The 25473-nt window shown below is 45.6% G+C and overlaps 1 protein-coding gene and 1 non-coding gene across 2 annotated transcripts in view; both read right to left on the reverse strand.

The window, feature by feature from the left end:
- The window catches only part of LIPH (lipase H), a 60406-nt gene that overhangs the window by 17334 nt on the left and 17599 nt on the right, over positions 1 to 25473 (reverse strand). Inside the window, exons 5-10 of the mRNA XM_039914343.1 lie at positions 25060 to 25168; positions 20176 to 20277; positions 15338 to 15427; positions 13011 to 13184; positions 9644 to 9739; positions 2941 to 3052 (exon numbers count right to left, since the gene is read on the reverse strand). Of these exons, the coding sequence (XP_039770277.1) occupies positions 2941 to 3052; positions 9644 to 9739; positions 13011 to 13184; positions 15338 to 15427; positions 20176 to 20277; positions 25060 to 25168 (683 nt within the window). The remainder of the gene's footprint in view (positions 1 to 2940; positions 3053 to 9643; positions 9740 to 13010; positions 13185 to 15337; positions 15428 to 20175; positions 20278 to 25059; positions 25169 to 25473) is intronic.
- On the reverse strand, positions 23926 to 24063 carry LOC114815888. Its single transcript, XR_003763685.1, has one exon. It is a non-coding gene; the product is annotated as a small nucleolar RNA SNORA7 (small nucleolar RNA).

Raw genomic sequence — 25473 nt, forward strand, 5'->3', positions numbered from 1 at the left:
AGAAGTAACTGATCCACAGAGAAGTTAAGTGGCTTGCCCAAGGTCACAAAGCAGACAAGTGGGAAGCAGCGTGGCTCAGTGGAAAGAGCCCGGGCTTGGGAGTCAGAGGTCATGGGTTCGAGTCCTGGATCGGCCACCTGTCAGCTGTGTGACTGTGGGCAAGTCACTTCACTTCTCTGTGCCTCAGTTACCTCATCTGTGAGCCTCACGTGGGACAAGCTGCTGACCCTATATCTACCCCAGCACTTAGAACAGTGCTCTGCACATAGTAAGCGCTTAACAAATACCGACATTATTAAGTGGCGGAGCCGGGATTAGAACCCACGTCCTCTGACTTTCAAGCCCGGGCTCTTTTCTGCTTATCTTACCTCACTGATTTCCTACAATCCAGCCTGTGTGTCTTACTATTCCAACACCAACTCCTGGAACTCCCTCCCCTTCTGTTATATGGCAGACCTCCATTCTCTCCATCCTCAAAGCCTTATTAAAATCACATCTCCTCCAAGAAGCCTTCCCCGATTAAGTCTTAATTTCCCCTAATCCCTCTCCCTTCTACATCATCCTTGAACTTGGATCTGTACCCTTTAAGCATTTGATATTCACCCTGCACTCAGCCCCACAGTAGTTATGTACATATCCCTATGTTATTTTAATGTCTCTCTTCCTGTAGATTGGAAGCTCCTTGCGGACAGGGAATGTGTCCCCCAACTCTGTTGCATCGTACTCTCCAATTCACTTAGTACAGTGCTCTGCATACAGTAGAGAAACAGCGCGGCTCAGTGAAAAGAGCCCGGGCTTGGGAGTCAGGGATCATGGGTTCTAATCCCGGCTCCGCCGCTTGTCAGCTGTGTGACTTTGGGCAAGTCGCTTAACTTCTCTGTGCCTCAGTTATCTCATCTTCTGTAAAATGGGGATGAAGACTGTCAGCCCCATGTGGGCCAAACTGATTCCCTTGTATCTACCCCAGTTCTTAGAACAGTGTTTGCACTTAGAAAGTGCTTAACAAATACCGTCGTTATTATTAATGGCATTTATTGAGTTCATGCTATGTACAGAGCACCGTACTGAATGCTTGGGAGAGTATAATACAGCAGAATTGGCGGACACTCTCCCTGCTCATAACGAGCTGTAACGCATTTTAAATGTTTGTTTCTTCCACTAAGATGTAAGCTTCTTGAGGGAAGAGATCATGTCTATTAATTCTATCGTACTCTTCCAAGCATTTGGTATAATGCTCTACGGCCAGTAGGTATTCAATAAATGCTATTGATAGATGAAGAGATCTCATTGTAGGAGGAAGAGATTGAGGCAGATATAAAAAGACTACCAGGGAAAGAAAAGGCCATCAGAGATGCTAAGACAGTGGAAATTGTTTGAATGAGATGTTCATCCCCTCGATTCTATTTATTGCTATTGTTCTCGACTGCCCGTCTCCCCCGATTAGACCGTAAGCCCGGCAAAGGGCAGGGACCGTCTCTATCTGTTACCGATTTGTACATTCCAAGCGCTTAGTACAGTGCTCTGCACATAGTAAGCGCTCAATAAATACTATTGAATGAATGAATGAATGGACAGGTAAGACTAAAGAGAAACAAAGATTCGCAATGTCACTCTTGAAATCGAATCAATATCTGGAGATATTGAGATAGTAAAAAAAGATAAGAGATGCAGTACAGGAGGGTAATAATAATAATACTACTGTGTGTCAAGCACCGTTCTAAGCACTGGGGCAGATCTGAGGTTATCAGGTTGGATGCAGTTCCTGTCCCACATGGGGCTCACAGTCTTCATCCCCATTTTACAGACGAGGGAACTGAGAAGTTAAGTGATCTGCCCAAGGTCACACGGCAGGCGAGTGGCAGAGTCGGGATTAGAACCCAGGTCCTCTGATTCCCGGACCGGTGTCCCTTCCACTAGGCCATGCTGTTTCACAGGGTATTCGATCAATCCACTGTTTTTACTGAGCACTTAACTGTCCTAAGTGCTTGGGAGAGTACCTTATAACACATTCCCTGCCCACCATGAGCTTGCCATCTAATAATAATAAATAATAATTATGGTATCTGTTAAGCGCTTACTATGTGCAGAGCACTGTTCTAAGCGCTGGGGTAGACACAAGGTAATCAAGTTGTCCCACGTGGGGCTCACAGTCTTCATCCCCATTTTACAGATGAGGGAACTGAGGCATCGAGAAGGTAAGTGACTTGCCCAAAGTCACACAGCTGACAAGTGGCAGAGGCGGAATTAGAACCCCCGACCTCTGACTCCCAAGCCCGGGCTCTTTCCACTGAGCCACGCTGCTTCTCTAGAGGGCATTCATTCAGTCAGTCAATCGTGTTTATTGGGCTCTTACTCTGTGCTGGGGAGAGTACGACATAACAATATAAGAGACACATTCCCTGCCTACCACGAGCTAAGAAGTTAGGTTTCAAAACTGAGAGGGGAACTCAAATCCCCCTCCCATTATGATAACAATGATAATGTTGGTATTTGTTAAGCGCTTACTATGTGCAGAGCACTGTTGTAAGCGCTGGGGTAGATACAGGATAATCAGGTTGTCCCACGTGAGGCTCACAGTTAATCCCCATTTTCCAGATGAGGTCACTGAGGCACAGAGAAGTGAAGTGACTCGCCCACAGCCACACAGCTGACAAGTGGCAGAGCCGGGAGTCGAACTCATGGCCTCCGACTCCGAAGCCCAGGCTCTTTCCACTGAGCCACGCTGCTTCCCAGCGTGCATTAACCAGAAGCAGATTAGAGTCTTCTATAGAAGCCAAATGATCTGGGGTCCATTATCAGCAGTTCTCTTTCCCGGCTTTTAAAATGACGTTTAAAATCCCGCACCCAAGAAAGGCTACCTCCTGCCAATAAAACTGAGTTATCCCGGGCGGATGGGAGAAAGGACAGTCTGCAAAGTGGACCTGGGTTGTCACAACTTACTGGTCGATTTTGGATTCTGTGGAATTTCCAGCTTGATCTATCAACTTAACTGTAATGGAGCCCTTCCTCATGTTTTCGTTCCAGGTGATGATATCGACAAAGTAGTGATGCACTGCAGAAACAGAAGGATAACAGAGTCAGAGACAAGGCTTGTCCACTTTTACTTCGCTCAAAGTACTATCCATAACGGAAGACTCAAAATCTGCAAATCTTTTGTTTGGCCCATAGGTTTTGGAAGGATCGTTTCGATTAAAGCTAAACCATTTCCCCGCTGAGTCGCAGGCCCGGGCTCTTTCCACTAGGTTCCGCTGCCTCCGTCCCATGATTCGGTGAGATATTCTTTCATTCGTTCAGTCAGTCCTATTTACTGAGCGCTTACTGTGTGCAGAGCATCGTGTGGCTGTGTGGCCTTGGGCAAGTCACTTTCACTACTCTATGCCTCAGTTAAATCACCTGTAAAATGGGGGTTGAGACTGGGAAAAGGACTGTGTCCAACCCATCTGCTTGTATCCGCCCCAGCGCTTAGTACGGTGCCTGGCACATAGTAAGCGCTTAACAAATACCACAATTATTATTATTATTACAGTGCTCTGCACACAGTAAGCGCTTAATAAATACGATTGAATGGAATGAATGAATCACTCTGATTTGATATTTGATATTCGCCCCATTCCTCACCCCATTGCACTTCTGTACACATCTTTAAATTGTATATTATAAATTACTTGCTTATTCATATTAATGTCTACCTCACCCTCTGGACTGTAACTTTGTTGCAGGCAAGAAACATGTCTGCTAATACTGTTGTGTTGTGTTCTCCCAAGTGCTTAGTACAGTGCTCTGCACATAGCAAGTACTCAATAAATACGTTTGATTGATTGATCACTTTTAGTTCATTCTTTTCTGGACTCGTGCTTAATAGGGGAAGAATAGGATCTGGTTATTTTTATTTGATGTGCTCACTGATTTCATTCACTCTCATTTTTTGATTTGGGATACTGTCCTGCTTCTTTTTCTGTGGTATTTGTTCATTCATTCGTTCATTCAATAGTATTTATTGAGCGCTTACTGTGTGCAGAGCACTGTACTAAGCGCTTGGAATGTACAAATCAGTAACAGATAGAGACAGTCCCTGCCCTTTGACGGGCTTACGGTCTAATCGGGGGAGACGGACAGACAAGAACAATAGCAATAAATTTAAGCGCCTACTACGTGCCAGACACTCTACTAAGCACTGGGGTAGATACAAGATAATCAGGTTGGACCCAATCCATGTCCCACATGGGGCTCACAGTCTTAATCCCCATTTATAGATGAGGTAACTGAGATCCAGAGAAGTTAACTGATTCACCCAAGGTCACGCAGCAGACAAGCGGGAGAGCCGGGATTAGAACCCAGGTCCTTCTGACTCCCAGGCCCGGACTCTATCCACTAGGCCATGCTGCTTCTCTATTTAGAATGCGGCTCTTCTATTTAGGAGGTCCAAACCCTAACCTTGTTTTTTTTCTTTCTAGTACTTGGTTTTTTGAAATACCTGTCGCAATCGGAACATCAGGGCAATATGGACGGCGTGAGGCCTGAGGCGATCATATATCCCAAAGCTGTGAGAGACGCAGGGCCAGGAGTTCGAATGTAGTGTGGTCAATCAGTCGGTATTTATTTACCGAGCGCTTACAGTGTGCCCAAGCACTGTACTAAGCACTGGGGAGAGTCCAATTCAACAATAAACAGATACATTCCCTTGCCCACAATGGGTTTACAGTCTAGAGGGGGAGACTGACATTAATATGAATAAATAAAATGCAGATGTGGATATAAGTCCTCCTCTCTCAGGGTCACACCTGGAGAGTTTCCAGTCCTCTACCAGTCTCGACTACGGGAGGGAGAGTCAAGCAGAGGCCTGTCCGTTCCAGTCCTAGCTTGGCCAGTGGCTACCGAGTGGAAAACCATCTGCTCTAAGTCCAAACTCATCTGGGCTGGGCAGCAGCGGCACGGGAGAGAGTCGAGGGCGGAGACTCGAGTTGACTGCGTGAAAGGAGACAGTGGTCAACCACTTTCCAAGAAAACGCAAGTGATCCACTACCGGAACGATTGCAGATGGAGTGGGGAAGTTCTGGGAGAGAGGTGTCCGCGGTGTCGCTATGGGAAGGGGACGGTTCGACAGCATAAGGCAAGGAAAGGATATGAGTGTTGTGGGGCTGGAAGCAACTCCCAGCTGGGGAGCAAGTCATGGCGACGCAAGGAAATGGGAGAAAAGGAAAGGAGGGCTTAGCCAGGGAGGCCCTCTTGGAGGAGATGTGTCTTCAGTAAGGTTTTGAAGGGGGGGGGAGAGTCATCGTCTGTTGGATATGAGGAGGGAGGACGTTCCAGGCAAGAGGCACGACGTGGGTGAGAGGTAGGGGAGATTGAGAAGCAGGGAAAAGGTTGGCATTAGAGGAATAAAATGTGCAGGCTCGGTTGTAGTAGGAAAGCGGCGAGGTGAGGTAGGAGGGGGCAAGGAGAATGTACCAACTCTTGTATTGTCCCAGTGCTTAGTACAGTGCTCAGCACACAGTAAGCATAAAATGAATACAAGTGACAATTGACCACACTATACTTGAACCCCTACCCCTACGTCTCCCACTTACAGCTTCGGGATATATGATCGCCTCAGGCCTCACGCATAATAAATACGTTTGATTCATTGCTAAAAATAATATTGGTTAAGTGCTTTATTACGTGTCAGGCACTGGGGAAGACACGGTTTAAGCAGATTGGACACAGACTCTAACCCTCGTGGGATTCACAGCCTAAGGAGCAGGGAAAACAGGTATTTGATTCCCACTTTACAGAGGAGGCGACTGAGGCCCAGAGAAGTTAAGTGAGTTGCCCATGACAAGGGGTAGAATTGGGATTCGAACCCAGATCCTCTGTCTCCCGGGCCCGTGCTCTTCCCACCAGGCCATGCTGCTTCTGGGAATAGTGGAAGCCCTTCCAGTGTAAATCAGGCAGACGTGGAGAGAATCAACCCAAGAGAAATGCACCCACAAGGGTCACAGGCACACACTCTCTTGACCTTGTATCTCCCCCAGTGCTTAGAACAGTGCTCTGCACATAGTAAGCGCTCAATAAATACTATTGAATGAATGAATGAACTTACTATGTGCCAAGCACTGTTCTAAGCACTTGGAACGTACAATTTGGGAACAGATAGAGACGATCCCTGCCCACTGACGGGCTCACAGTCTAATCGGGGGAGACAGACGGACGAAAACAATAGCAATAAATAGAATCAAGGGGATGGACATCTCATTAACAAACTAAATAGGGTAATAAAAATATAAACACACAAATACCATCATTATTATTATTATTACTAACAGAGGGGAACCAACATGGCCTAAGTTGAAAGAGCAGAGGCCTGGGAGTCAGAGGACCTGGATTCTACCCCCAGTTCTTCTGCCCCTTGTCTGCCCTGTGACCTTGGGCAAGTAATTTTATTTCTCTGGGCTGCAGTTCCCTCATCTGCAAAATGGGGATTTAGCACTTGTGTACATATCTGTAATTTATGTATTTACATTTTTATATTAACGTCTGTCTCCCCCTCTAGATTTTAAGCTTGTTGTGGGCAGGGAACATGCCTGCTTATTGTTGAATTGTACTCTTCCGAATGCTTAGGCAGCATGGCGTAGTGGCTAGAACACGGGACTGGGAGTCAGAAGGTCAAAGGTTCTAATCCCTGCTCTGCCACTCATCTGTGTGACCTTGGGCAAGTCACTTCACATCTCTGCACCTCAGTTCCCTCATCTGTAAAATGGGGATTAAGACTGGGAGTTCCGTGTGGAACAGGAACTGTAACCAAACCAATTATCTTGTATCTACCCCAGCGCTTAGAACAGTGCCCGGCACATAGTAGGTGCTTAACAGATACTATCACTATCACTGTTATTACGTGCTCGATAAATACGACTGAATGAACGCAGCGCTCAATAAATATGATTGAGTGAATGAATGAATGAATGATGTCTATTCTCCCTCCATCTGAGACCCACGTGGGACATGATTATGTTGCATCTATCCTAGTGCTTAGTACAGTGCACCACACAGTAAGCGCTTAACAAACCCCACATTATTATCATTATTCTTCACACGCACACACACGCTTACTCATATATAGTTGCTATTCTGCGCAGTTTTGTCCTCGGCACTCGGCAGACAGAAGCTACAATAGCAGCAGAGGAGAAATAGTTCCTGCCTCCACCCTTATCTCTGCTGTTCGAGCTGTGTAAGGCTTCCTCTGTCATTTCTACAGGAGTCGGCGGGCACGGAGAAAAGCGGAAGCCGTGGTGAATATTCATCGGCATTTATTGGCGCTTACTGTGTACAGAGCACTGTACTAAACGCTTGAGAGAGTACAATAAATGGACGCATTCCCTGCCCCCCATCACCTTACAATCTAGAGTGGGGGGAATATGGTGACAGACGGCATTAACTGCAATCCTCTGACCCGCTTCTCTAGCCACCATTCCTCTCTGAAGTTCTCTCGGCCTCTAGATTCCTTACTTTGGGGGACTCTTCCTTTTTTTTTTCTTTTTAATGGTATTTGTTAAAGGCTTACTGAGTGCCAGGAACTGTACTAAGCACCGGGGTAGATACCAGCTGATCAGATTGGATACAGTCCATGTCCCTCGTGGGGCTCGCCGTCTTAATCCGCGTTGTGCAGATGAGGTAACTGAGTCTCAGAGAAGGGAAGTGACTTGTCCAAGGCCACACAGCAGACTAATGGCAGAGCCAGGATAATAATAATAATAATGATGATGGTATTTGTTAAGTCCCTACTATGTGCAGACCACTGTTCTAAGTGCTGGGGTAGATACAGGGTCATCAGATTGTCCCATGTGGGGCTCACATATTTTAATCCCCATTTTTACAGATGAGGTAACTGAGGAACAGAGAAGTTGTGACTTGCCCAAGGTCACACAGCAGACAAGTGGCGGACCCGGATTAGAACCCACGGCCTCCGATTCCCAAGCCCGTGCTCTTTCCACTAAGCCACGCTGCTCGCCCTAGTCCCAGATTCATTCATTCATTCAATCATATTTACTGAGCGCTTACTATGTGCCAAACACTGTACTAAGCGCTTGGAATGTACCATTCGGCAACAGATAGAGACAATCGCTGCCCAACAACGGGCTCACGGTCTAAACGGAGGAGACAGACAACGAAACAAAACAGGCCTCTAGACTGTAAGCTCGTGTGGGCAAGGAATGTGTCATTCAGTCAGCCAGTCATATTTATTGAGCGCTTACCGTGTGCAAAACACTGTATAATATTACAACAAACTGACACATTCCCTGCCCACATTCACAGTCTAGAGGGGGCCACAGACATTAATATGCATATATATAAATAAATGATATCTGTACTGTATTGAGTCTGCTGTAGGGTTCTCCCAAGCACTTAGTACGGTGCTCTGCACACAGTAAGTGCTCAATAAATATCACTGACTGACTAACTGGTCCTTGTAACTCTCAGGCCTGAGCTCCATCCACTAGGCCAAGCTGTTACTCCAGGTTCTTTCAGGGGTGGGAGGAGGTGTGGATTAAGGTACTAAACATTTTAGCCATCCTTCGAATCCCGGCTCCGCCGCTTGTCAGCGGTGTGACTGCGGGCAAGTCACTTCACTTCTCTGGGCCTCAGTGACCTCATCTGTAAAATGGGGATGAAGACTGTGAGCCTCACGTGGGACAACCTGATTCCCCTGTATCTACCCCAGCGCTTAGAACAGTGCTCGGCACATAGTAAGCGCTTAACAAATACCAACGTTATTATTATTATCATCACCTAATTAGGGACAACCTAAAGGTGACAGCCAATCCTCACATGGACAATCACCAAATTTTAGGGCCATAAAGCTAGTACAAAGATTCATTTGGTTCGGGAGAGCAAAATATCGGCAGGTAATCTCCCCCTCTAGACTGTAAACTTGTTGTGCACAGGGATTGTATCTGTTTATTGTTGTATCATACTCTCCCAAGCACTTAACACCGTGCTCTGCACACAGTAAGTGCTCAGCAAATACGATCATTCATTCATTCAATCATATTTATTGAGCACTTACTGTGTGCAGAGCACTGTACTAAGCGCTTGGAATGTACAATTCGGCAACAGATAGAGACCATCCCTGCCCAATGACGGGCTCACAGTTTAAACGGGGGAGTCAGACTCCCCTCAGTATTCAGATTGGGTCACAGCCAGTGTGCTAGAATGAATATTCATTCATTCATTCAATAGCATTTATTTATGTTGGTATTTGTTAAGCGCTTACTATGTGCAGAGCACTGGTCTAAGCACTGGGGTAGATACAGGGGAATCAGGTTGTCCCACGTGAGGCTCACAGTTAATCCCCATTTTACAGATGAGGTCACTGAGGCCCAGAGAAGTGAAGTGACTTGCCCACAGTCACACGGCTGACAAGCGGCGGAGCCGGGATTCGAACCATGTCCTCTGACTCCCAAGCCCGGGCTCTTTCTACTGAGCCACGTTGCTTCTCTACCACTTACTGTGTGCAAAGCACTGTACTAAGCTCTTGGGAGAGCAATGATGGTCACCCAGGTGACAGACGTCCAGCAAGATGACAAATCCAGAAAATCTTACGGGAGGTTACAGAGTAAAGTGTATTGTTTCCAAGGAAGAGTTTGAGAAGGTGAAAAGAGTTACTCACTGCAAAATGGCTCTTTATCAGATGTATCAAAAAAAGCTTTTGTTTCTGGAGGATTCTTTTGTGTCAGGTAGTTTTTCCATTTGTCTGCATAATAACCTGTATATCGAATTAGAAAAGTGGAATGTAGCATTATTCCATAAATTACATAAGAATTGATTTTACATCCCTGGAAAGTGTAAAAATTAAAGTAGCAAGAAATAATACAAAGTGGACAACCAAATACTGTAATCTCCTCCCTCAACTCATATGTTTCTTTTTAAAAATCTTACCTCTTCAAAATTATAATTGATTTTATTCCTAGAACATTCATCCTTTTCTCCTTAGAAAATCAGTTTCCATGAAGTCGAGTGGTATTTTATATTCCAAAATACAGGTCTGGATGAACTTAGCTCAAAAGAAAAGAACAACTAAATAGCCCTTGTTAGAGCCAGGCACAGATTCTGATTACTCAACCATTAAAATAAGGTTTTTTTGAGTTTCCTCTATATTCTGTGCTTCTATGAATAAACTCTATTATAATCACCAGCCTCTGCTATTATTCCAAGTACTGAGTTGGGTCAGAGAACCAGGGCTCTAATCGTGGCTCCACTACTTGTCTATTTGTATTGATGTCTGTCTCCAGACCGCTAATAATAATAATAATAATGGTATTTTTTGAGCGCTTAAGCCAAGCACTGCTCTAAGCACTGGGCTAGATACAAGGTAATCAGGTTGTCCCACATAGGGCTCACAGTCTTAATCCCCATTTTTACAGATGAGGTAACTGAGGCTCAGAGAAGTTAAGTGATTTGCCCAAAGTCACACGGCTGGCAAGTGGCAGTTCCGGAATTAGAACCCGCGACCTCTGACTCCCGAGCCCGGGTCATTTGTATATATTATTTATTACCTTATTTATTTTGTTAATGAGGTGTACATCACCTTGATTCTATTTATCTTGATGATGATGTCTTTTTGTTTTGTTCCGTTTGCTCTGCTGTCTGTCTCCCCCGCTTAGACTGTGAGCCCGTCACTGGGCAGGGATTGTCGCTATCTGTTGCCGAATTGTCCATTCCAAGCGCTTAGTACAGTGCTTTGCACATGGTAAGCACTCAATAAATACTATTGAATGAATGAATGAATGAATTTCCACTGAGGCACTCTAGGCAGTGAGCTCGTTGTGGGCAGGTATTGTCACTGTTTATTGTTGCATTGTATTTTCCCAAGTGCTAAGTACAGTGCTCTGCACACAGTAAGCGCTTAATAAATATGAACAAATGAATGAATGAATGCTGTGTGACCTCGGACAAATCACTTCACGTCTCTGCGCCTCAGTTCCCTCATCTGCAAAATGAGGATTCGATACCTATTTTCCCTCCCTCCCGCTTAGACCGTGAGCCTCATGTGGGAGACAATTATCTTGTATCTATCCCAGGAGTTAGTAAAACGCATGGCACATAGTAAGTGCTTAACAAATATCACGGTTATAATTATCATCATTATTATTACTAAGTTCTATAGTATTAGACAAGGTTCCCTAGTCCCTCATTCATTCATTCATTGATTCAATCTTATTTATTGAGCACTTACTATGTGCAGAGCACTGTATTAAGCGCTTGGAATGTACAATTCGGCACTCTCACTCTTTCAATCCTCAAAACAATATATGAGTGTCTCAATCACCAGTGACTCGGTGACTTAAACCACCCAGTTGACAACACCAGAATCATCGTTTAGACTGTGAGCCCGTCGTTGGGCAGGGATTGTCTCTTATCTGTTGCCGAATTGTACATTCCAAGCGTTTAGTACAGTGCTCTGCACACAGTAAGTGCTCAGTAAATACGATTGACTGACTCTCCCCTGAGACCATTAATTGCCCCCGCCACGCTCCCACCACCTCCCCTCCCAACACCAAAGAGTGAAAGGGCAAAGCGTTACTTCCCTCTAGACACTGAGCTCCTTGTGAACAGGGTCTAGTGGCTAGAACACAGGCCTGGGAGTCAGAAGGTCATGGGTTCTAATCCTGGCTCCACCACTTATCAGTGTGACCTTGGGCAAGTCAGTTCTCGTCTCTGGGCCTCAGTTATCCGTAAAATGGGGATCGAGACCGTGGACCTCCAGTGGGACGAGGACTGTACCCAACTTGCTTTGCTTGTATCCACCCCAGGACTTAGTACAGTGCCTGATGCATAGTAAGTGCTTAACGAATACCACAGTTATTACCAACTCCACTGTATTGTACTCTCTCAAGTGCTTAGTACAGTGCTCTGCATGTGTAAGCGCTCGTTAAATACCACTGATTAATTGATCCCATCCTACAGCTGAGGCAGGTTGTGCCCCCCAATTTTCCAGATGGTATGCCCTGGGATTGGGGCACTGATGCCAAAGTAGCCTAGGCTCTGGCCATTCCAGGAGGGAGGAGGGCAAGGCCCAAGAGGAAAGTGAGATATAGAAGGATTTTAAAAAAAAGCTCTTTGTTAAGCACTTATTACATGCCAGACTCTGGAGAAGATACAAGCCAATCAGGTAGGACACAGCCCACCTCCTATTCATTCATTAAATAGTATTTATTGAGCACTTACTATGTGCAGGGCACTGTACTAAACGCTTGGAATGTACAATTCGGCAACAGATAGAGACCATCCCTGCCCAACAATGGGTTCGCAGTCTAATCGGGGGAGACAGACGGCAGAGCAAAACAGAACAGAACAAAAATAAGACAACATAATCACGATAAATAGAATCAAGGGGATGTACACCTCACTAACAAAATAAGGAGGGTAATAAATAATATATACAAATGAGCACAGTGCAGAGGGGAAGGGGAAGGGGGAGGAGCAGAGGGAGCAGAGGGAAAAGCCGGTAGCTCAGTCTGGGCAGACCTCCTGGAGGAGGTGAGCTCTCTGTAGGGCTTTGAAGAAGGGAAGAGAGTTAGTTTGGCGGAGGTGAGGAGGGAGGGCGTTCCGGGACCGCGGGAGGACGTGGCCCGGGAGTCGACGGCGGGACGGGCGATAACGGGGGACGGTGAGGAGGTGGGCGGCGGAGGAGCGGAGCGTGCGGGGTGGGATGGAGAGAGAGAGAAGGGAGGAGAGGTAGGAGGGGGCAAGGCGACGGAGAGCCTCGAAGCCCAGAGTGAGGAGTTTTTGTTTCATCTCGCATTTAATCCCCATTTTGCAGATGAGTGAACTGAGAGAAGTGACTTGTCTGAGGTCCCACAGCAGACCAGTGGAGGAGCTGGGATTAGAACCCGGGTCCTCTGACTTGGAGGCCCGTGCGCTTTCCAGTAGGCCACGCTGTTTCTCAAGCATGACACGACGACAGATGAACGGATTGCCTTCCGCTACTATTTTAGCCTTCTAGTCAGCAAAATCTAACATCCGGGGGCGCTTACCCAGCAAGGGACACGACAGTGTCCGATTCGCTCCCTCTCCACAGCTAACGCACTTGCCATTCCTATAATCTCTGTAGGAATTACAGGGGTAGGCGGTGATGTTACAGTTCTTTTTCAAGGAAGACAGGTACAGGTACACGGATCTCTGATGGTCACACTTAAAATACTGTAATCCTACAAAGAGAAAAACGGACTTCAGTGGACTATTACTGTTACTTTCGCTGCACCGAATCTTTTCACCGTGGTAGAACGCCACTGTTTTTAGCAGAAACATTCAGTTCATGGTTTCCCTCTCCTTGAGAACGTCCAGGGGTTGTCCGCCCACCTCTGCAGCAAACGGAAATTTCTTACCGTTGGGTTTAAAGCACTTTAGCTTCACTTTGCCCCACTTATTTTGATAAAAATAATGATAATAGTAATAATAACAATTATGTTATTTATTAGATGCTATGTGCTAGGAACTGTACTGAGAGCTGGGGTGGATACAAGAAAATCAGGTTGGAAATAACTCGATTAGACTGTAAGCCCCCCGATTAGACTATAAGCCCGTCAATGGGCAGGGATTGTCTCTATCCGTTGCCGAATTGTCCACTCCAAGCGCTTAGTACAGTGCTCTGCACATAGTAAGCGCTCAATAAATACTATTGAATGAAATAGTGCCTGTCTCACATGGGGGTCACAATCTCAATCCCCATTTTCCATATGAGGTAACTGAGGTGCAGAGAAGTAAAGTGACTTGACCAAGGTCACACAGCAGACAAGTGGAAGGGCCAGGATTAGATCCCAAGTCTTTCTGACTCGCAGGCCCTTGCTCTACCTATTAAGCCACGCTGCTTCTCATCGGGCTCGGTGCCTATACCGGGCCTGATTATCTCTTGCCACTACCCACTGATTTCGCTGGGTTTCTCTTTTTTTAAAAAATTTTCTTATGCCATTTGTTAAGCGCTTATTATATGCCAAGCACTGTTTAATTGTACTTGTTATATGCCAGGCACTGGCGTTGATACAAGCTAATCAGTTGTACACAGTTCATGTCCCACATGGGGCTCACAGTCTTAATCCCCATTTTAAGATGTGATAACTGAGGCACAGAGAAGTGAAATGACTTGCCCAGGCTCACACAGCAGACAAGTAGTGGAGCTGGGATTAGAACCTAGGTCCTTTTGACCCCCAAGCCAGTGCTCTGTTCACTAAGAAGCAGCGTGGCTCAGTGGAAAGAGCACGGGCTTTGGAGTCAGAGGTCATGATTTGGAATCCCACCTCTGCCACTTCTCAGCTGTGTGACTTTGGGCAAGTCACTTCACTTCTCTGTGCCTCAGTTCCCTCATCTGTAAAATGAGGATGAAGACTGTGAGCCCCACGTGGGACAACCTGATTCCCCTGTGTCTACCCCAGTGCTTAGAACAGTGCTCTGCACATAGTAAGTGCTTAACAAATACCAACATTATTATTATTACTAAGCCAAACTTCTTCTCCCGGCACTATGGCTCCTTCCTGACCTCACCATGGCTCCTTACAAACAGTCAGTCAGTGAGTCATTTGCATTTATTAAGTGCTCATTGTGTAATAATAATAATAATAATGTTGGTATTTGTTAAGCGCTTACTATGCGCAGAGCACTGTTCTAAGCGCTGGGGTAGATACACGGTCATCAGGTTGTCCCACGTGAGGCTCACAGTTAATCTCCATTTTACAGATGAGGTAACTGAGGCACAGAGAAGTTAAGTGACTTGCCCACAGTCACCCAGCTGCACATGGCACTGTACTAAGCACTCAATAAATGTGTTGGTGATCTTTCCAGGGTAACTCTCCCTCTGCCCAGGGCCTTCTTTTGCCTCTGGGGACCTCTTCCTCCCCAGTCTGTCTTGCTTCATTCTACCTCCCTTTGGGTCTCTGTCTCTCTCTGGGACTCTTTTCCTCCCCCCTCCCAAAACTCTTATGTACATATCTGAAATTTATTTACTTTATTTATATTAATGTCTGTCTCCCCCTCTAGACAGTAAGCTCAGCGTGGGCAGGGAATGTGTCTGTTCATGGTTGTACTGTACTCTCCCAAGCGCTTAATACAGTCCTCTGTACCCAATAAGAGCTCAGTAAATGAAAAAATGAATGAAAACTGCCCCAAAAGTCCCATCCATAAACTCAAAACAAAAAGGCACCTATTTTTTTTTTCAAATTTTCCATTCCTCTTTTCCATTTTTGCTTCTGAGAAAACCTGTAAACATGATTTTTTTTACAGCAAGAAAGATTCACTTAATACCCAGCTTTAAATTTATTTAATGTGGAATTTTACTATCATTTTCCAAATGAAAAATATCTATCCTTACCAGAAAATATTGTTTTTGGACATCCAGGTTGATCCAATCCTCCATTTGGATAGAAATCTATATTTCCCAGTGTTTCTCTGAAGCCTAATGCTAAACAACAAAAACAAAAAACAAAATGCAATCATTAAATGAATATAAAAGTTACCAAAGAAAAAATATCTACATATAAAGTTACTAGCTACTGACATTTCTTGGAATTTCAATCTGGAGGAAAATAATTAGTGGAAACTAGTTGTATACAATATAAGTACAAAGAGTACACTTCAATATTCAGAAGAACGTGAGATGTCCTGATTCAGCACTGTGATACTTCAGTACTTTATATTTGCAAAGTGCTTTGTGGTAATGAAGTTCTTCCTCAGAAAAAATAAAAATAAACCCCAAAACCCTCCTCCCTCTGAAGTGAGTCACTGTTATCACACTTACTTTACAGATGAGGAAACTACGGCGCAAAAAAGCCTGATGATTTGTGAACAAAAAAACCAAGATTAAAACCTGGGGTTTGATCGTGGGGTTTTAGAGAAGCGGCGTGGCTTAGTGGAAAGAGCCCGGGCTTAGGAGGCAGAGGTCATGGGTTCTAATCCCGGCTCTGCCACCTGTCAGCTGTGTGACTTTGGGCAAGCCACTTCACTTCTCGGTGCCTCAGTGACCTCATCTGTAAAATGGGGATGAAGACTGTGAGCCTCACTTGGGACAACCTGATGACCCTGTATCTACCCCAGCGCTTAGAACAGTGCTCGGCACATAGTAAGCACTTAACAAATACCACCATCACTATTATTATTATCATCATCCACTCAATTCTTTGCTTAGCTCACTTAGCCTTGCTGCCTGAATTTGTGTTTGTATGTGTGTGTGTGTGTGTGTGTGTATACACATGTGTACATGTGTGCATGTACACATATACATTTAGTTTATCTTCATATTCCAAGATGCCACGTCTTAGTGAGCCCTATTAGGGACAAGGACTTTATCCAATTTGACGGCCCTATATCAACCCCTACATCAAAAAGGAAACAGTTTGGCTTAGTGGATAGAGCCCGAGCCTGGGAGTCAGAAGGACCTGGGTTCTGATCCCGGTTCCGCCACTTGTCAGCTGTGTGGCCTTGGGCAAGTCACTTCACTTCCTTGGGCCTCATTTACCTCCTCTGGAAAATGGGGATTAAGATTGTGAGCCCCATGTGGGACAGGGACTGCGTCCAACCCAATTACCTCGTATTTACCTGGCACGTAATAATCGCTTAACGAATACCAGAGATATCATGATTAATAGTAACCCCAGAACTTGGCACAGTGCTTGGCACACAGTAAGCACTTGATTCATAATAGTATAAGATTCCATCCATAGGAGTGTCAGCCTAAGAAAACAGTCTCTTCCACACTATTCAGTCTGAATTATGATAGGACAAAATTTCTAGCCCCTTTCTCCCTCAGGGCGAGGTGTCTATTCCAAATATTGTTGGCGAATCACAAAGGGCACAGCCCAAGATCGCTACTGTCTCTTCAGCAGCCAAGAGACCTACAGGGCGCTTGAGTCTAGCTAGCATGTGAGGAGATAAAGAACTATCTTTCCTCCGGGTCCATGATCAATCAAATCAATCCGTGCTATTCACTGAGCACTTACCGTGTAAAGAACACTGTACTAAGGGCTTGGGAGAGTTTAATATAACAAAATTAGCAGACGTGTCCCTTGATTTGACCTTCCAAGTAAAGGTCCCTCTTAGTGGTCCCCTTTCTGGCCTTTGAACTGAAAATTGAACTTATTCATTCCTTCATTCAACTGAGGGCTTACTACTACTACTAATAATAATGGTGGTATTTGTTAAGCGCTTACTATGCGCAGAGCACCGTTCTAAGCGCTGGGGGAGATACAGGGTCATCAGGTTTTCCCACGTGAGGCTCACAGTCTTAATCCCCATTTCCCAGATGAGGTAACTGAGGCCCAGAAAAGTTAAGTGACTCACCCACAGTCACACAGCTGACAAGTGGCAGAGCTGATATTTGAACCCGTGACCTCTGACTCCCCAGCCCGGGCTCTTGCCACGGAGCCACGCTGTACTGAAAGTTTACGGAGTGCAGAGCACCGTACTAAAGTATAATATAACAGAGTTGGTAGTGACAGCAAGCTTACAGTGTAGAGGACGCCACTCTGGAAGCAGTGTGACCTAGCGGAAGGAGTACGGGCCTGGAAGTCATAGGACGTGGGTTCTAATCCCGACTCCACCTCGTGTCTGCTGGGTGACCTCCACCCCTCTTCTCTAGGCCTCGGTTCCCTCATCTGAAAAGTGGGAATTGAGACTGTGAGCCCCGTGTGGGACAGGGACTGTGCTGACCTGATAGCCTTATACCAACCCCCGGCACCTAGAACAGTATGTAAATTAAGTGTAAACATAAGCTCTTAATAACAGCAGAGATATAAATAAAACAGCAACAGGTATTTTGTCCCCATTTTACAGATGGGGAAACCAAGGCCTAGAGAAGTTAAGTGACTTGGCCAAGGTCACCCAGCAGGCAAGTGGCAGGTTGGGGATTAGAAAGCAGGCCTCTGGACTCTTAAGCCGGTGCTCTGTCCACAAGGCCATGTTGCTTGAAGGAACGGCAATGTAACCAGGCTGGGCCACACTGTGAGTGATGAATATAGTTTTCTAGGGACGAGGCAGGTGTTAATTCTTCACCAGGAAACACAAATCCGGTCGGGTTCGTGGTAGGCAAGGTCCAAGGTCTTGGAAGGTCTAGTGGCTAGAGCACGGGCCTGGGAGTCAGAAGAACCTGGGTTCTAATCTCAGCTCTGCCATTAGTGTGCTGGGTGACCTTGGGCAAGTCACTTCCCTTCCTCTGAACCTCAGATGCCTCATTTGTACAATGGAGATTAACACGGGGAGCCCCATGCGGGATATGGACGGTGTCCCAACTGATTAGTTGGTGTCTACCCCAGTGATTAGTACAGTGCCTGGCACATAGTAAGTGATTAACGAATACCATAATTTTTTTTAAAAAAAGAAATAGGGCTTCAAGAGATTTCAGTTTTTACCGACTATCTGAAGGGTCTAGAAGGATTCTTCTATCCTTGCCCTTTGGTGCTCCTGATTAGCCCAGATGGGCTGGTTCTGAGGATTGGGTGTGGAATCTTCCAGTTTTATATATATATATGTTTATTTATATATATATGTATATATATGTTTATTTATTTAATGGCATTTGCTGTCTTAGCTTGGTTCCTGACAGCAATGCTGGAGAGCTATAATGCATCAAACGATCAATCAATCAATTGTATTCATTTAGCACTTACTGTGTGCAGGGCATCATTCATTCATTCTATCACATTTATTGAGCGCTTACTGTGTGCAGAGCACATTAAGCACTATTTGTGTGCCTAGCACTGTGCTAAGCACTGGGGAAAATACACTATAAACAGGTCAAAGTCCCTGTCCTCCATCATTCAATCAATCGTGTTCACTGAGCGCTTACTGTGTGCGGAGCACGGTACTAAGCGCTTGGGAGAGTATAATACAACAGAGTAGGTGGACAAGTTCCCTGCCCACAGTGCAGTGGATAGAGCCTGGGCCTGGGAGTCCGAAGGTCATGGGTTCTAATCCTGCCTCTGCCATCTGTCTGCTGTGTGACACTGGGTGAATCACTTCACTTCTCCTTTATTCATCCTGCCTCCCATCCCCACAGCACATAGATGTATATATCTGTAATTTATTTATTTATTGATATTAATGTCTGTCTCCCCCTCTAGACTGTGAGCTCGTTGTGGGTAGGAATACGTCCGTTTGTTGTTATACTGTACTCTCCCAAGCGCTTAGTACAATGCTTTGCACACAGTAAGCGCTCAATAAGATTGAATGAATGAATGAACTTTTCTGTGCCTCAGTTACCTCATCTGTAAAATAGGGAATAGGAGTGTGAGCCCATGTGGGACAGGGACTGTGTCCAACCTGATTAACTTGTATCTACTCATTCAGTGGTATTTATTGAGCGCTTACTATGTGCAGAGCACTGTACTAAGCGCTTGGAATGTACAAATCGGTAACAGATAGAGACAGTCCCTGCCCTTTGACGGGCGCACGGTCTAATCGGGGGAGACGGACAAAAACAATAGCAATAAATAGGATCAAGGGGATGAACATCTCATTAAAACAATAGCAAATAAATAGAATCAAGGTGATGTACACCTCATTAACAAAATAAATAGGGTAATGAAGATATATACAGTTGAGGGACGAGTACAGTGCTGAGGGGAGGGGAAAGGAGGGGGGGAGGAGCAGAGGGAGATGGGGGGAAAAGAGGGTTAAGCTGCGGAGAGGTGAAGGGGGGTAGAGGGAGTAGAGGGAGAAGGGGAGCTCAGTCTGGGAAGGCCTCTTGGAGGAGGTGAGTTTTAAGTAGGGTTTTGAAGAGGGAAAGAGAATCAGTTTGGCGGAGGTGAGGAGGGAGGGCGTTCCGGGACCGCGGGAGGATGTGGCCCGGGGGTCAACGGCTGGATAGGCGAGAGCGGGGGACGGCGAGGAGGTGGGCGGCAGAGGAGCGGAGCGTGCGGGGTGGGCGGTGGAAAGAGAGAAGGGAGGAGAGGTAGGAGGGGGCAAGGGGATGGAGAGCCTTGAAGCCTAGAGTGAGAACTCCAGCACTTAGAACAATGGTTGGACCAAAGGAAGCGCTTAACAAGCATCATAATAATAATAATTACTATTTGAAATGATTCCATCTGAACCAAACTTAGAGTACATAAAGATTCATAGATTATACGGCCTTTCCAATCTACTCCTGCCCTCCGGCTTTGAGCATCTTCAATTTTCTCTTCACCACCACCAGATAAGGAAAAAAGTGACACTGTTTACCATCGGTATCGGAATGTATGACGTCAACAAACTGCGCATCTGTGGGATCTAATCTGTCCTCTGGAGGTTTCCCATTGAACAAGGGGCCTGCAGGATCAAGACCTGGAACAAAAGCAGATGGCTTTATGATTCACCCGCAGGAGAATTTTTCTCACCGGAAGATTATTGTTATTCATCATCTGCGCTTGCCACACCACCGTCACACAAATCCTTTAAATCGCTCTCATTCCAACCACAGAAGAGCTGGATTGGCTCCGTTCTGGGGGTCTATAAGGGACGGTATTCATTTTGGAGGACCCCTTTCCTCTTCGGGAGCGTTTAAGTCCCACCCAGAGGAGAGAGTTATCCTGAGAATGAATATCTGCTTTAGAGAACGCATATTTAGATTCTGGAAAGCTTGGGTGAATCAGTTTCCTTTCTGACTACAAGGAAGTAGCCTAAAAGGAAATATGGAAGGAAAACAAAAGCAGGTTGAGTGGAATGTGGATTATCTGAGTCCTTAGCTTTTTCTCTTCCTTCTTCCTAATGTTTTACTCAAGTTTCACTTCTCATTAGTTTCTACTAAAACGTCAGAAGGGCAGAAAGGAAAGATGAAACTCAAGGCAAATACCAAACCTAGTTAGCAGATCTCAGACGCGGTATTCATTCATTTGATCGTAGTCACTGAGCGCTTACTGTGTGCAGAGCACTGTACTTAGAGCTTGGGAAAGTACAATAAAACAATCAACAGACACAGTCCCTGCCCAGACGAGCTTACGGAGGGATCCAAATGGAGGAAAAAATGTGCTGTCAGAACAACGTAATCAAATCACTCCAGTCACCGATATTAACGACGGCGGCTGATCTCTGTTGGACGTTTCCCACAAATACGACTGAATAAATTCCCTTCAGGCCCGTGAACGTTAGAGCCCCTTCAAATATCTAAGGAATCGAGAGGTGAATTTCTGGCTTTGAAGAGGCCATGGGGTAAGCGAAGAGGTTAAATAGGGGTTCTTATTTGTGAATTTCATTGTTTTTCTATTAGTTACGCTAGGAACAGTGGTTATTATTAGTTTTTTATTATTATCACGCTATTTGTTAAAGTGCTTATTATGCGTCAAGCACTCGTCTAAGTACTGGGGTAGGCACAGGTTAATTAGGTTGAACACTCTGTCCCACATTCAGATCCCAGCCTAACTCGGAGGGACAACAGGAGAACGGGCCTTAAATCCCCATTTTAGAGTTGAGGAAACAAAGGCCAAGAGAAGTTCGGTGAGATTCCGCCACTCGTCTGCAGTGTGACCTTGGCCAAGCCATTTAACTTCTCTGTGCCTCAGTTACCTCATCTGTAAAATAGAGATTAAATCCTTCTCTCTCCAACTCAAACTACGAGCCCCAGGGTTGGACAGGGGACTACGTTCAACCTGATTATCTTGTATCAATCCCAGCCCATGGTACATAGAGAAGCAGCTGGGCTCAGTGGAAAGTCGCCTGGGCTTGCGAGTCACAGGTCAGCTTGGCTCAGTGGAAAGAGCACGGGCTTTGGAGTCAGAGGTCATGGGTTCGAATCCCGGCTCGGCCGCTTGTCAGCTGTGTGACTTTGGGCAAGTTACTTAACTTCTCTGTGCCTCAGTTACCTCATCTGTAAAATGAGGATTAAGACTGTCAGCCCCACATGGGACAACCTGATTCCCCTGTGTCTACCCCAGCGCTTAGAACAGTGCTCGGCACATAGTTAGCGCTTAACAAATACCAACATTATTATTATTATTATTATTAGGTCATGGGTTTGAATCCCGGCTCCGCCACTTCTCAGCTGCGTGATCTTGGGCAAGTCACTTCACTTCTCTCTGCCTCAGTTACCTCATCTGGAAAATGGGGATGAAGACTGTGAGCCCTACATGCGGTAACCTGATGTCCTTGTATCTACCCCAGCGCTTAGAACAGTGCTTGGCACATAGTAAGCACTTACCAAATACGAACATGATTATTATTACACTGTCTAGTACAAAGTAAGCACATAACAAGTGATCTTTTAAAAGTATTAATAATGATGGTATTTGTTAATAATAATAATTGTGGTATTTGTTAAGCGCTCCCTATGTGCCAAGCACTGTACTAAGCACTGGGGTGGATACCAGCAAATCAGGTTGGACACAGTCCCTATCTCATGTGGGGCTCACAGTCTCAATCCCCATTTTACAGATGAGGTCACTGAGGCCCAGAGAATAATAATAATAATAATAATGTTGGTATTTGTTAAGTGCTTATTATGTGCCAAGCACTGTTCTAAGCGCTGGGGTAGATACAAAGTAATCAGGTTGTGCCACATAGGGCTCCCAGTCTTCATCCCCATTTTCCAGAAGAGATAACTGAGGCACAGAGAAGTGAATTGACTTGCCCAAGGTCACGCAGCAGACAGGTGGCAAAGCCGGAATTAGAACCCACAACCTCTGACTTCCAAGCCCGTGCTCTTGCCACTTGGCCATGCTGCTTCTAATTTCCACTAGGCCCGACAGCTCTTCTAGTAGGTGAACGAAGGAAGATTCTCCAGATCGATTAATTCCCTCTCAATACCAATTCTTCATCGTAAGCTGCTCTCGCTTTCTTGTGGCAGTCCTTTCTCTCCTCATAAATTTTACTCCTCCCTGAATTTCTTCCAGCTCCCCTTCAGTTTCTCTCTCCTTTAATTCCCCAGAGGAAGGAGAAGATGACGGGAATCTCCACCCTCAGCTGGGGTAAGGAGCATTACTCCAAATGTCCGTGTGTAATCACAGCTCTTTAAAAGAATGTCCCACAGGCAAACTTTTTTCCTGGAAAAGCCTCCTGACTAAAGCTCCGCACTTAAACCAGGACAGAAAAGTCCCACTTTCATTCAGTTGTATTTATTGAGCGCTTACTATGTGCAGAGCACTGTACTAAGCACTTGGGAGAGTATAATATAACAATAAACAGACACATTCCCTGCCCACAACGAGCTTATAGTTCTAAGTCTACAGTCTACAGTTGCTTATTCTAACCCATGAGAAAGGATGCGTATCAAATCTAAAAATAATCTCTGGGTTACGCAAATTAGGCATCAATTCTTGGGTCAGTACATTTCTGCCACTTTTTTCGTACTGTCGAATATATGCGGATGTCAAGAAGTCGCGTGGCTCAGCGGAAAGAGTCCGGGCTTGGGAGTCAGAGGTCATGGGTTCGAATCCCAGCTCTGCCACCTGTCAGCTGTGTGACAGTGGGCAAGTGACTTCACTTTTCTGGGCCTCAGTTACCTCATCTGAAAATGGGGATTAATCGTGAGCCTCACGTGGGACAACCTGATTACCCTGTATCTACCCCAGTGCTTAGAACAGTGCTCTGCATATAGTAAGCGCGTAACAAATACCAACATTATTATTATTATTGAGGCAGCGTGGTCTAGTGGATAAGGCGTAGGCCCGGCAGTTGGAAGGATCAGGGTTCTAATCATGGCTCCACCACATATCAATCAATCTTCTAAATTGAGAAGTTACTGGGTGCAGAACACTGTACTGAACTCGTGGGAGAGTCTTGTCTTATGCCGTCGAGTTGTCTGCGACCCATAGCGACGCCGTGGACACTTCTCTCCCAGAGGGCCCCACCTCCATCTGCAACCATTCTGGTAGTGAATCCAGAGAGTTTTCTTGATTAAAATATGGAAGTGGTTGACCATTGCCTTCTTCCACGTAGTAAACTCAAGCCTCCTCCCTTGACTATCTCCCATTTCCTGCTGCCCAGCACAGGGGAGTTTTGACTTGTAGCAGATGGTTTTCCACTCGCTAGCCACTGCCCAAGCTAGGAGTGGAATGGAGAGGCCTCTGCTTGACTCTCCCTCCCGTAGCCGAGACTGGTAGAGGACTGGAAACTCTCCAGGTGTCACCCTCAGAGGGGCTTGGGAGAGTACGATATAATAAAATAACGGACACATTCCCTGCTCAAAGCGAGTTTAGTCTAGAGACTGTATCTGCTGTGTGGCCTTGGGCAAGTAACTTCACTCTTCAGTGCCTCAGTTACCTCATCTGTAAAATGGGGATTAAGAGACTGTGAGCCACGTGCGGGACATGGACTCTGTCCAAGCTGATGAACTTGTATCAGCACCAGTGGTATTTGTATTTGGTATCGTTAAGCATTACATATGTGCCGGGCACTGTATTAAACACTGGTGTACTTCGTAGTTTGGCTCAGTGGAAAGAGCCCGGGCTTGGGAGTCAGAGGTCATGGGTTCGAATCCCAGCTCTGCCACTTGTCAGCTTGTGACTGTGGGCAAGTCCCTTAACCTATTTGTGCCTCGCTACCTCATCTGTAAAATGGGGATGAAGACTGTGAGCCTTACATGGGACAACCTGATCACCCTGTATCTCCCCCAGCGCTTAGAACAGTGCTCTGCACATAGTCAGCGCTTAACAAATACCAACAATATCAATATATAATATTTAATAAGTGCCAGGCACTGTATTAAAGTATACCAGTGTTTAATACAGTGCCTGGCACTTATTAAATACGAAGTGCTTACCAAATACCAAAAGTACCACTTCAGTTTTCAACCTGACTCAGATGCAGGGGTTTTGAGTCACTCGCCAAAGTAGATGCTGGGACGGGGTGTCAAGAAGGATTTATTTGAATTTTATTTCTTCCCTCCCTGTCCTGATAGAGCAAGAGATGGGAGAAGGAGAAACGGAGGGTCTGGATAGAATCTAAGTGAAATCTAAGCGAATCTAAGGGAAAACAGACAAAAGCAGAGAGGCTCTGGACCAGATGTGGGGAGGGAAGAAGGGGTTGCTAGATGACAGTGAAACCCCGCTGCTTGCCGGGGAACGATGAATTAAGGCCAAAACCCGTGAAAATCGGTCAAGTCAGATAGCCGGGGACTCATCTCGAATACGTTACCTGTAATTCTCCCTAGTGTACCGTTATACATCTGTCCAACAAATCCAGATATGTGTGCACCGAGACTTACTCCAATCATGTAAATGGAATCAAGAGATGCTCCGTCTTTCTGTAATTTCAAGAGAAGTTTTAGTTTCATGTTTTAGAAGTAGTGCGAATGTCCGATATCATCAGCAGTGGAATGTCCCCTTCCCCTCCCCACAGCACTTGTGTATCTTTGTATATATTATTTACTACTGTATCTATTTTATTAATGATGTGTCTAGATCTATGATTCTATTCATCTATTTTGATGGTATTAATGCCTGACTACTTGTTTCGTTTTGCTGTCTGTCTCCCCCTTTTAGACTGTGAGCCAATTGTTGGGCAGGGATTGTCTCTATCTGTTGCCGAATTGTACATTTCAAGCGCTTA

Source organism: Ornithorhynchus anatinus, chromosome 1, assembly GCF_004115215.2.
Source record: "Ornithorhynchus anatinus isolate Pmale09 chromosome 1, mOrnAna1.pri.v4, whole genome shotgun sequence".
Classification (NCBI taxonomy): Eukaryota; Metazoa; Chordata; class Mammalia; order Monotremata; family Ornithorhynchidae; genus Ornithorhynchus; species Ornithorhynchus anatinus.